At 32.8% G+C, this 13,874-nt stretch overlaps 2 protein-coding genes across 2 annotated transcripts; both read right to left on the reverse strand.

Annotated features, from left to right (window-relative positions):
* Positions 1-205: 205 nt before the first annotated feature.
* Positions 206-3,956, reverse strand: LOC17879511 (xylogalacturonan beta-1,3-xylosyltransferase). The gene is made up of 4 exons (XM_006283467.2): positions 3,428-3,956; positions 3,178-3,299; positions 1,504-1,879; positions 206-1,042 (listed from the first exon to the last, which is right to left on the reverse strand). The coding sequence occupies exons 1-4, from the start codon at positions 3,821-3,823 to the stop codon at positions 380-382; spliced, it is 1,557 nt and encodes a 518-aa protein (XP_006283529.1). The 5' UTR covers positions 3,824-3,956; the 3' UTR covers positions 206-379.
* Positions 3,957-8,154: 4,198 nt separating this feature from the next.
* On the reverse strand, positions 8,155-11,594 carry LOC17880124 (putative chloride channel-like protein CLC-g). The gene is made up of 7 exons (XM_006283110.2): positions 11,336-11,594; positions 11,046-11,246; positions 10,781-10,958; positions 10,446-10,708; positions 10,018-10,287; positions 8,806-9,934; positions 8,155-8,544 (listed from the first exon to the last, which is right to left on the reverse strand). Exons 1-7 carry the CDS (start codon positions 11,467-11,469, stop codon positions 8,419-8,421), a joined length of 2,301 nt encoding a protein of 766 aa, XP_006283172.1. The 5' UTR covers positions 11,470-11,594; the 3' UTR covers positions 8,155-8,418.
* Positions 11,595-13,874: the final 2,280 nt, after the last annotated feature.

Below are 13,874 nucleotides of genomic sequence, written 5' to 3' on the forward strand. Positions count from 1 at the left end.
CCGATCTCTTCTCCGATTTGGCTTATCCTTTTTATACACATCTTAATGTACTTCCCTTTTACTTGTTTGGATCCAAATGCTTCTTTCCTAGTTAAATGATCTTATATGTACTTCTTGGAGACCTTAAAGATGACGAAAATGTATAAGATTAAATGATCGATGTATTATTAACATTTTATAGTTCATAATGGAACACAATAACACGAATAACAAAAGGCCTTGTTTCTCTTATTAGTATGAAACTCTTTGATTTGTGTTTGTTGTTTGTGTACATTTACAATGAAGAACTATGCAAATTTATAGAAAGAATACAAAGCTAGTAACTCATATGAATTTTAGACACCTTAAATATTATTTGTATCAAAACAAAAAATGTATACTATGTACCAATCCTAAGATTAAGTCGCCTTAACCAGATAGAGTGAAGCATCATATGCATCACATCGTAGGGTTTAGCTGGACGATTCAACACAAAATGCTGCTTCACTTCTAACACTCTCTTATACATCTTCAAGTATCTTACAAGAGAGACACTTTGCAGAATGGTTTTGATCTCTGTTATCCTGGACACAGGGATTTGTATAGAGAATGAATCCCAATTAAGCACATCACTGAATGGTAATGAATAATTATCCGATATGATCACCGGTACACAACCAGCGTATATAGCCTCAACCTCTCTCGGGCTAGCGACTTCCCAACCACTCGGACATAGACAAAACTTGCTCATTCCCATTAGTCTTGTATAGTCCTTTCCCGGGGGAAGACGGTCATAGACTTGGACTTCATTGTCCCTCTCTTTCCAATGTTTAAATAAGATTTTTCGGATATCACCGTGACTTCTTCCAGCAAAAAATGCGAGTATAGATCGAATTCTCGGTGATATTCCGAGTAAAGATGGACCTAATTTACCTTTAGGAAGGTAGATCTCGGGAATGGATACATCCACATTAGGCCGGAATCCTTCCGAGGTGTTAGCATTGCAAAGTCCTCTTATGAATTTTTCAAACAACTTTGGATTCCCATCAATCACATCTGGTGCCTATATGCACAAGATATATAAAAAGACTATTCCAATTAGAAAAGATAATTTTTAGAATTTAACGAATTAAAATAAAAAAATTTTGTATTAATGAGAATATTGAAAAGTTTAAATGAACATCCGCGATAGGTTAAACATTTTTGGGTTCGAATAAATATTATATTAAAAAAAAAATTCCAAAACTAAATGAGTAGAAACCTTGATTTTGCAGTGTCCAAATTTCAACAACTCTTACGGAAATATTAAAAATACCCCTTTTCAAAAATGTTTCTTTTCCAAAAGTGTCACTAAAATTCTGATATTTATCCAAATATATATAAATTTATAAAAACAAATGTGTATTATATAGATATCGTATAAATAAAATTTAAAGCCTTTTTATAAGACCTTTTAAACCTTTAAAAAAGCTTCTAAAATCTCAACGGTAAAATAGAAAGTAGAAGAGTATACAATATACGTACCCAGTCATGGCATGATACCATGAAATGGTCGCCTCCAAGGCTTCTGTTCCAATAGGGATACTTAGTAGCAACTACATCAACATAATCCTCTATAAGACGGTGAAGACGATCCCGCGAAAACCCGTCGACAGAGCGGATGGGCTTGTAAACGTAGTGTATGACCTTGGCAACGCTAAATGGCACGAAGAAAACATGAGCATCCTCGGGACGATTGGCCCGAAAAGGGCTTCTAGTCTTAGGGCCGTCCACGCACATTTCGTCCATGAATTGTCCTTCTATGCCGTAAATGTCATTCACAGGGCCATCATGGAACAATGGGACCTCTCCTTCCGTGTATGTCCACACCTTAAACCTATTCATCATTTCCGTGTGACTCCTGTTCATACACGAGTGTTGTGTTACATCAATGTTTATGTATACAAGTGCTACAACATGTGATTTGATTTTTTAATCTTTAATTAAACTTTCTTTACTGCATTTAAAAAAAAGGAAGTTATATTAATTACAAAAAAAAGGTTTAGCATAGTTAAGGTTACATCTTAAAAAGTATCAAGAAAGGTCACTGAGGTTAGCTACGGATGTGCCACGTTCGTATTCACTAAATTTTCTTATATTTTATCTCCTACTTGTTTATTAAAGAATCGTATAATCTCTATCGAATGAACCAACATCTATATATTTCAATTTTGTATTAAATATAGAATTTGATTTACAGAAGAAAAATCAAGTCCCAAAGTGCTTTAAAAAAAATAGTTTTTAATAGCAAATATTTTAATGATTAATACCTTTTCATGGTAGCTTTTTAACTAATAAGTTTATATGTTAAAAAGGGTTATTTGAATATTTTCGTATGAAGTAGTTGAATATATTAAATTTTATTTTACTGCTTTTGTGATAAATTTTTTTCTTTTTTCTTATCATTTACTCCCTCTGTTTCACTTTATAAGATGTTTTCGCATTTTTAGTTGTTTCATTTTATTAGATTTTTTCATTTTTCTATGCACAATTTCTATTACTATAATTGTTTATGACTATTTAAATTCTGCAATATTTTTGTTATTGGTTGAATTTTAATAAATGAAATCATCTTTGATATTTCTTAATTGTTGTGCTTTTAAACAATATTCGTATGTATCTTATAAAGTAGGACGGACCGACTCGTAAAAACGGTTCTAACACAAGATTTCTTATTTTTCTATGTAAGCGATCTAAGTTACGGTGTGGATAATTCACAAATCTATATCCTATATGAACCGAATTATATTTTTATCTAAAAAAAACTTTTAAAAATTTAATTACAATACTAAAATCTCTTCGAATTAAAAGAAAGAAAAAAAAAGACAAAAAAGAATAGAAGCTTTTTGCTTAAAAAGAGGCATCTCACCAGAGCCGTTACGTTAAACAAAGTACGTTGCGTAATTGTGTGTTTTTGTTTTGTCTTTATTTGTAACTTCAATTAAATGCTGAGCTCTTTGATGAAACCAATGCTCTAATAGTTGGAAATAGAAAATATCCATGTGAAAATTGTCAGCCCTATATCATCTTTGACCTAATAAATCTAATTAAACACTGTACTTGTAAATTACTTAACCTTGAGAAATTTAATTTAATTTTTGATAAATTCAACTTTTTTGGTTTATATAGAAGAGTAAAAAGAATTGTGAAAAACTCAACTGATGAAAGGCGGCTGGGTTTTTGTAGAGGGAGCTAACATAGTTTTGTGTTGAAGCTGCCTTCTTAATTGCTGCTCTTGCTTTTGCTAATTCTGATTCTATTTTATCCAACCCACTTCTCTTCTGATCCATAGCCATATATACCAAAATTAATAAGAGTAAAATTTAATAATAAAAACAAAGTTTTGATCATATATAGCAAAAAGGTTTATTTGTGAGAGTTGAAAGAAAAAAAGAATAATTATACATACCTTGATAACAACTCTTTTACTTGTAGGACTTGGAGACTTATTTTGGTTTTGTTGTTGATCATCATAACCAGAAGAAAGAGTAGTGTTTGTTGTTGTATTGCTCTCTTTAAGAAGAGGTAGTACTAGTGGAGAAGAAGAAGCAAGAGTACTTGTGTTTGTTGGGTTGCTTGAAGGAGAAGAGACAGGAGCAGCAAGACTAGTGTTGTGTCCAAGAGGAGAAAGAGAAAGAGGGAAAGAGACAGAGACAATAGAGAATTGGTTTCTGTAATCAATCAAAGGCTTATTAGTTGGCTTTGTTGTGAAGACAAATAGTGAAACTGAAATTATAAGAATAAGAGATATTGAGATAAAGGTTAACAAAGAAAGAGAGCATCTTCTTGATCTTGGAGCAGCCATGGCTCTTGTTTCTTCTTTTGATCTCTTTTTCTTAACTCACAAAGAGGAAGTCATAAGAGAATTTTTGTAGTGATGAGAAAGAAGAAAAGTCATGAAAGATTCTCTTAGTTATGTCTTTATCATATATCATTAGTGGGAGAAATGAGTTTTGCTTCACCAAGCAACTTGGTTTTTTTTTTTTTTTTTTTTTTTTTTTTTTTTTTAATAGATAAATTAAAATGTATTTTTCTTTTTGTCACGTTTATTTAAAAGATAGATATTTTGAAGTATTAACTATTAAATAAGAAAAACAAATTAGATAATGTTTTTTTGCAAAATGGCAAAGATGGCTATTTGAAATGTCCATGTCTTTATATGGAAATGAAACCGAATGATGAAACATTATTTTTGTTTGACCAATGCAATGTTGAGTGGTTCTTAATAATCATATTTATTTTTAATAAGTATTATAGAGCTTCATTTGAATGCAATGTCATATTATTGAGTGGTTCTTAATAAACATATTTATAATAAGTATTATAAAAATTCAAATGATCTGTAATGCATTATTTTATTTTATTGACTCAAATTTTGTTTTAACGTCCCATACAATTTTTCTCTTGAAAATTTGGTCAATTATATATTATACAAGTTACAACTAATGGGTTTTTAAATTACTAATTTTTAAATTTGCAGTAAACTTGATTCTAGGGGACATGGCAGAGAAATTAGATTTGTTTATCTCTTTGACGTCAATAAGACACAAAAATTTATAATCCTACAATCAATGCATTTGAAATGTATTTTAAAATAACTGATGTATTTTATTTTAAAATTATACAACAATACAGTATAGAGTCTGACTCATACTATACGTTTACTGCTAGTCGTCTGTTATCAATGTGACTTCGCTTACCAATGATTTTCACGTCTTTTTCTGATAAATAATACATTATAATAAAATTTCTTAATGATATTTTATAAATCAATCAAACTGTATAGTTTAAGCAACACCTATGTATTGATTTAACTAATTTAATATTTCATCTGAAATAGATGAATTTTTTTGACAAATACACATAAATTGAAAAATTATTTAATTTTCATTTATTTGGAAATAAAAACATTGTTTATATCTACATAAATACAGTTCAACCAGTAAAAAATAATATGTATGATATAAATTGTTAAACCAATAATGATCTATTTAATTTTGGATAGATATATGAAAAATCATCTATTTTTTGATAAATAAAGTCAAAAAATTCATGTATTAAATAATAGAGGGAATATAATTATACTATGAAAAATAATAATATAATAGAGAGTGAAAAATTTGTACAATATAATAAGTTAGATTGATTTCACTTAACTCGTTCACAAACAAACCGTTTTAACTATCGCCAGTAAAGAGTACGTTTAGAGAAACGGTTGAGATCTTGGTTAACAGAAGCATTTGCAGAAAGTGGTAATGATCGCAAAGCCAAGCTCAATCACTTAGAAAGACCAATGTTTGGTTTTATATAAAAGTTGCATAGTTTTTATTCTATCATTTTGCTATTGTTTTTGGTATTAGATTGTAATTTATAATTAATTTCAATTTTCTATTATAATTTGTTACACTTTTTATAATTTATTATTGTAATAAAAATAATTCTTTACCATTATAACAATTCTTCTTTAACTAGTTTAATATATCATTTTATGAATTAGATAATGATTTATTACTTTATATTTTTAATTTTTAATTAAATTATACTATTCCATCTGTTATCTTTGATTTTTTTTAACCGTCTTCTCTGCAATTGCTATAAGTTTTGTAACCGTTTCGCTTAGACGTGGCTACCAATCAGATCCATGGTTGTAAATAAGTGAAATGTTTTTTCAAGTTGATTTTTCTGAATGCCTCATCTGATGATAGTGTTCAAAATATTTACAAAAAACATATGAAATTAAACTAGCTTACAATTTTAAAAACCTTTCCTACGTTAATGTAAATTATTTTAAAAAATATATATCTTGAAATTTTTTACAAATGGAAATAATACTACCTCCAATATCTATTATCTTTCACACTAACAGAGTTAATTTAACACACTACATTTTTTGGTAATTATATATGTAAACATAGTTTACAAAAAAAAATATATATATGTAAACATTAAACACTAAATCTGAGACCTTTTTTTTTTTGAAAAAGCAATTTGATACTTTTGGGTTCTAAATATAATTATGTTAATTAAATACTTCAAAGTACATTTGTGTTGGTGCCATTTAATAATAGAAAGTGTGCATGAGAGGAATCCAAGTAACGATATAGAAGAATATGGAAAAAAACATGTTTAAGATCTCCGAGGAGTAAATATTTCTAGATCCTTTTCCTGATGTATCCACTTGTCTCTTCTCTTTTAAGACCCGATGTGAGTTTTATGCGTTAAAACAATTGTGTTACTCTTAAGCTCAATCTTGGTCAATTTAACATCACATTAAAAATGCCTAGATATCACTGATTCATATTCCCTTCATTTCTTCATATTTGATTTTTAAAGATTATGCACACAAATAAAGAAATTACAATTATTATTATTATTTTTTAAATATTATGTAATATCTAGCTAAACACGATTCAACCAAGTAGAAAACAATTTACGTAATATAAATTGTTAAAACTAGTGTATATATATATATATAATTAAATATTTAAATATTTTCTCTAAAATATATAAAAAACGAGGGAGTACTAAACATTTGAATGTCCCTAAATTGACATAAACATATCAAGAAGGTGATATTGGACTGGCGAAGTGACGAACTCGGGTATTTTGGCTTCTTACGATAAAATTCGAGTAAGCTTTCTACTTCAAATGAGTTATCTTCTAATACGGATAACGGACTTTTTTATGATAGACGAAATCCGATATAATAAATCTCTATAAATAATATTTACATCCCAAAAAAATAGTTACAAATGTTTGTGCCATTAACAAACATAATCGATCTTATTATTTCAAACATCTGTAGCAATAATTATAAAAAATATATCCTTACAAAAAAACTGGCTTGGTCACAAAAGAAACCAATCTAAGAGTCTGAATGATAATAGAGTAGTTGACTATATGGGAGAAGCGGTTTTAATGTACAGTACGGTTCAACTATAGTATTTTTTTATAAAAAAATTGCAGTACAAATGCGGTTTTCGATATATTTTATCTGCTTTTATGGCCACCATTCCCAGTCTAAGAATTTAAAAAACCCCGTGTGTTTTGTATATATTCACCTACTAGTAATATCATATTCATATTCATATTTATATGTGTAACATCTTTAATTTATTGACTCATATACAACCACAAACATTATAAGCTGACATGAGAAAAAGGAAATGAAATGTGAAGGTGGTGGAGGGGACCTATGACCAAAAAGGATTCACGTGAAGTATTTCTTTATTTAGGAAAATCCCAAAACCCACACACACACGAGTAATACTCAAGAAAATTCATTCTCTAGTGTTAGGTAAGAAAAATTCCATAAATGTTTCATCCATCATCGTTGCATACTCATGTCGACCCTTTTTATGGAAACGTTATGGTTGGGAATTAAACTTGTTCTATTTTGTAAAATTTGGTTGTTTCTTGAAAACATCCAAGTTTACTGGTAGATATATAAAGCAGCTCAGACTTTTTTTGTGTAGTCTAGAATGATAAAGTAAATCTAACTTCACATTTCAATTTTATATTATATTCTAAAGTAAAATCTAACTTTGCTGTTCAAAAGCAGCCAACTTAGTAAATTATATATACAGTAAGTACTTTGGAAGTAAATCTAACTTTGGTGTTTGATAAAGCAGCCAACTCACTTCTTATTATTACCCTAAGTCCCTAATTATATTGAGAATGTCATTAATGTAAATTATGTTAAATATATTATATAAACCACTACTATTGTTAATTGGTGCAACTTAAACAGATGTGAGGAAACTAGTAGAAGAAACACAACGAACACAACACATGTAAAAAAGACTAAAGAGTTGTTACTCAAAAACTGTGTCTTGTGAAGTCAAGTGAGTCTGGCACTTGTTCAACAGCCAGTACAAAGTTGTTACAGGTCAAGAGTGATATAAGAATTGGGATTTTGTTTTTACAGTCTCAACAGTTAGACATTGAAGTTTGGGTTTCCTCATTGATTGTAACAAAATGTGTAGAGATGATATGAGACTGTCTTGAGTTGAGTTTATTGCTTTGTTTAGTCTATTCTTGATGCAGTTGCATGTGTGTTGGTGAATTGAGTAATGTCACGGACAAAAGATTAAAACATAAGCTCGAGAGAAGAAGTCACTGGTAGTGGCGTTGTGGTGGTGGTCATGAAATAATTGCTTTTAAAACCTCAGCTCTGACATGTTCTAATGGTTAGGCAAATAAGAGCCAGCTTTCTTCCAAGAAATAAAACATTTATAAACTCTCTCTGCATCAGATCTTTGTATCTCTAACACTAAAAGAAATGTTGATTCATATACAAAGTCGAATAATTACCACAAAGAACATTTGCAAATATATAATCATTGAGAGTTGATCAGAGCTGTCATACTTGAAAGAAAGTAGACATGCAGCTGAATAACTTCAAGAGAGGAAAGGCAGCCGAATCCGAAGCCTTTTCCACCTGCTCCGTGACTGAGACGGATGCAGGCCTAGTATATGTTCCGGCATGAAGTCATGCCGCGTCAATATACCTACCACTGGAGGTCTCTGCAATTCAGATTAACTACTTTCTTTAGTCACAAATTAACGAATTCGATATGAATTGAGTATTCCACAACTGATAAACCAAAAAACCAAGAAGTATCGGATATACAGAGAACTAAACAAAACAATGATTAAAATTCAGAAGACTCTAAACTGTTCCCCCTCCAACCTATTTATACTCTTTCTTAATATTCACTTATATGTATCAAGCATACTAGTGTCTATCAGAAAATAAAAGTGTTGATGAGAACCAAAATCACTTACATTGGAGGTTTTTGGTATGACCAATAAGTGCCTTATCCCAACTTCGCGGAAGAGGATTAGGGCCTTTGCAAGTGACATGGTCTCCACAACAGTGTAAGGCGAGGCATTAGAGAACGGATGTAAATCCAAATACATATTCAATTCTTCCTCGGTTAGTTCCACATCTTCTATTTTATCACCTCTTCCAGAACCCTTCTTAGCAAATTCATCTGCCTTGAATTGGGAAAGGATATTGGAGTCACAAGCCACTGGACTAGTCAAGAATACTCGTTTCTTTAGCAGCGTAAGAATATGAGCCCGGAGGATTAGACCGTGTAGAACAGGAGCTGCAGCAAGTGGCGGTCCATCAATCACGGGGAAGCCATTGTGCTTAGTGGTTTTGAGAACGTGTACAATTGTCTCGACTTTCTCGATGCCATTGAGGACTTGAAGTGGGCCTGTGACTACATCACCAACTAGAAGCTGTCTCATGTAAGGCTCTGCATGGCTGTAGAGGTAAGGAAACCCTTTTAATTTCATGATGAGATTATAGATGTTAGCATTGAAACCATCTGCAACTGTTTTTGAAATCAGAAGGACCACCATCATCATAGGTAGTAGTAGCAGATTGTTGGTCAGCTCAAGGAGAATAACACATGTGGAAACTGTCATCCTCATTGTTCCACCAAGAAAGGACGCAGCACCAAGCACAGCAAACAGACCGTGATTAAGATTCGAGTTTGAACCAAGCAGCATCCCTACAAAGCGTCCATACGATGCTCCTGTTACGATAACCGGTACAAAGAGACCTGCTGGAGCAACAATGCCATAGCTAAAGATACTGAGAAAGAAACAGGTGACAAAGAATACGAGAACCGAGAAATAATGAAACTCGAAGTCAGTGTTTCTGCTGAAAAGGTTTTTGATAGCATCATCATTTGTGTTGAAAATGAGGCTAGCTAGATCATTGTAGTGACCAGGGGGGCATTGGTACTTCTTAAAGTTGCCAGACCGTCCAATTGTAGGGCACTCTTCTATGGCATCAGCAGGGCAAGGTTGGCATGATGCAAGAAATGGTAATCCAAAAAGAAGACAGGACGTGCAAATTGATATCGCACAAGCGAGGAAGATTTTACTAGCAACCCCTTTCCTACACAGAAAATGAAGTTGGCGATCAAGATATTTATCTACTTTGTTGTCTGTTAAATAAATATATCTAATAGGATAGCTTACTCATATATCAAGTTGTAAGCTCGCAGAACCTTATTCAGTAGAAAGTTGTAAAAGCTTCCTAAAATACCACCGACAACTCCAAGGAGAAGAACAGGAAGTACATCCCCCAAGTGATAAGACGCATTTTCTGAATAGACATCGAACATTATTAGGCCTCCTTTACCAAATAACCCGCACTTCCCACTTAAACACACATCGATTAGAGCCCTGAGGACAATTGCCACGACAGCCGTCGAAAAGAAGATTCTCCATAAAAGTGCACTCCTCCACCTACAACGAAGAAACCCAATCCTAGCTTAATGAACTATTCACAAAGTGACAGTAACGTACCAACGAGCCAATAAGTTCAACAACGCTATGGCTACTAATGAACTTAAGATAAGAAACCCATTGAGCTAAAGAGAATAACTTGACACAACTTAACATACCAAGATGACATCTCCTCAAGAGCGAACAGGACACCACCAACTGGAGCACGAAACGAGGCAGCAATCCCAGCAGCTGACCCACAAGTAACAAGATCTCTTCGGTCTCTATCATTTTTAAAAAATCTAAGCCATCTCCAGTTCAATCCATATCTTTTGGAGCCGCCCTGACCAAGTATAGATGCAACACAAGCACCAGTATGCACCATAGGCCCTGCCTTACCTATGAGAAGAGACGCTGACACTGCAGATATGTTCCCAATGATCTATACCCAAAATAAAAATTATCAGAAACAAATCTCCCAACTCTACCACACAAAAACCTCAAAAATCATTACCTTAACAAACAAAGTACGAAGCGAGAATATCTCCGGAGCATCAACACCATTCAAATAAGCCTTAACTTCCGGTATACCGGAACCTGCCGCAGCAGGCGCGACAAAAGCCGTAATGACCGACGCAAAGAGAGTAAGAACCAAGTTTATAACAGTGAAAACAACAAATCCCATACCAAACCTGTCAAAAACAATTTCAACTCTCTCATCAACATTGCGAAAGCAAACACAAATTGAAAAATTACAAAAACAGAGAGTCCCAGTTCACCTTCGAGCAATCATCATATTAGAAGTGAAGACGAACTTAACACCGGCGAGATTCTCAACGGCGAGATTATTAGCAAATCCGATGAGACTAACAATAATACCAATACAAAAACAAAGCAGCCACTTCATAAACACGTATTGGAAAATCTCAACTTTACTACGACCTCTCCAGTCCTGTTTGAAGAAATCATTCTCCGCGATCCTAAAATCGAAAAGCGTAACAATGAAATTAACGGAGAGAAGAAAGCAAAATTGAGGAAGATGAAGTAACGGTGAGAGAGGTTCTCGTACTCGTAATCGAGGCTTTCGATTGGACAGACGTTGGAACCGACGATTGCGACTTGAGAAGTAGAGTTAGTAGCTCGGCGGAGGGAGGAGATTAGTGGAACGGCGACGGTATCCTCCGTCGTGGAGTTCGACGACATCTCTAAACTTCAATGGTTGAATGATTCACCGGGAAAGTGAATTTTCACAAGAGAATGATTGGGGAAGATGATGATGAAGATGACAACTCTTTCACTGGGTACGATGACAGTTACAGTTTTTTTTTTTTTTTTTTTTTTTTTTGTATTTTCTGATAATAACATTTTAATTAGACAGATGATAAAAAAAAATGTTTGGTCAAAAATTTAAGAGTAAATTAAGTGTATATGGTCCCAAAGAGGAAATGAGTATTTTTCTTTACTTCTTCAGATTTTTTTTTTTTTTTTTTTTTTTTTAAGTTTAAAACAAATATTTTAAGGAAGACACCCATTCACAATTATATCAAGGGATGAGCAGAAGAAGAAGAAGAAGAATCACGTGGAAAATAAAAATAAAATACACAAAAGTTTTTTTTTTTTTTTTAACACAAAAAGTACAAGAAGTAAAAACAAAAAATTGGTCTCGATTAATTGACATCTTACCTCTATGTTTGGAAAATGACGAAAGTAACACTATGTTATCAGTTAATAATACTGTTCATATGAGACTGATAAACACTGTTTAAATTACGGAAAAGTAACTTTTTGCAATTTTATTGTATAACTATTCGTTTATTTTGTTAAATAATATGATATCACGATAAGATAACATATTGAAATCAATATGTAAAATATGAGTTGTTAAACCATATTTGACGATATTGTTTGTGTAAGAATATTTGTGAGGTAAATGATTATTTAGTAGATTAACACAATAACAAAATATATGTATCAATAAGTTTATGAATATATCGTGTTAAACCATATTGTATCGTGATAAATTCATATTAATAATATTGTTTATATCCATCTCTTTAAAATTAATAATTATTTTCATGAAAAATCTACCTTTTTGTTTTGTTGTTAATTACACTATCCTTAAACAACGTAGAGCTCACGCTACTACTAAGTAAGTTGCGTATTTTTCACAAGGCTTTTGGCTATTCTCTAGATGATCTTTCATGCATCTCTACAGAATTTTGCATGCATAAGATTCACCTTGAAAAGGCGTCAATAGAACACTAGAGAAGGTTGAACCCAAATTTGCAAGAAGTTGTAAAGAAAGAGATCACAAAATTGCTAGAGGTTGGGATCATCTATCTGGTTTATGTGGTTCCAAAGAAAGGAGGGGTTACAATGGTTAAGAATGAGAAAAATGAGCTGATTCCTACAAGGACCATTACCGGTCACAAGCTGTGTATCGACTACAAGAAGCTTAATGCTACGACAAGGAAGGACCATTTTCCTTTGTCTTTCATTGATCAGATGTTGGAAAGGCTAGCAAATAATCCATATCATTGCACTCCTCGACACTTTCATTCGATACTTAGGAGTAGTGTCGATCGACACCACCACCAGTGGCGATCGACACCCATGGACTTTCTTTCCAGACTCCGATTTTGACAAGGAACTGGATGTTGTTGAGTCTTCTAATCATCCGTACTATGTTGATATTGCGAACTATCTTGCTGCAGAGGTTGAGCCTGACATGTTTAAGGACTACACTGAGAAGAAGTTCTTTAGAGAAATCCGATAGTACTTTTGGGATGAACCTCACTTGTACAAGCATTGTTCAGACGGGGTTTATAGGAAATGTGTTTCGGAGTCTGAGGTTCCAAATATCTTGTTACCTGACAAGTTGAAGTTTCCAACCGGCAAATCAAGCAGATTTTGGAGAAGACAGTTGGTCTGACGAGAAAGGATTGGTTAGCCAAGTTAGCTGACACGCTTTGGGAATATCGACCTACATACAAGACAACAGTTGGGAATACACCTTTCCATCTACTCTACGGGAAAGCATGTCATCTACCGGTGGAGCTTGAACACAAAGCAAAATGGGTAGTAAAGAAGCTGAATTTTGACATTGTGAAAGCTGAAGAAAGGAGGTTGATTGAGCTAAATGAGTTGGATGAGATCAGTTTTTATGCCCATGAGAACTGCAAGCTTTACAAGGAACGAATAAAGGCATATCATGATAACAAGATCATCTCAAATGACCAGGTACTTCTGTATACCTCTCGTTTGCAATTGTTTCATGATAAATTGCGTTATTGTTGGTCAGGTTCTTTCACCATCAAGGAAGTTAGACCTTATTGAGCTATTGTCTTGGTAGGTAAAGATGGTTAGCCATTCACGGTGAATGGTCAAAGGGTGAAACACTATTGGGCGAAAGCCGAGATTCAGGACGGACACATTGTGCGTTTGAATGTTACACCTTTAGCCTAATCCGTTACCAAGTCAAGCTATTGACTTAGAACAAGCGCTTAGTGGGAGGCAACCCACTGGTAAGTTAGTCAATTTTTATATATTTTGATTTTTGGTTTTAGGAATTATAAAAAAAGGGAATTGTTATTTTGGATTAAAAATTT

This window comes from Capsella rubella, unplaced genomic scaffold (genome assembly GCF_000375325.1).
Source record: "Capsella rubella cultivar Monte Gargano unplaced genomic scaffold, Caprub1_0 scaffold_7, whole genome shotgun sequence".
Lineage (NCBI taxonomy): Eukaryota > Viridiplantae > Streptophyta > Magnoliopsida > Brassicales > Brassicaceae > Capsella > Capsella rubella.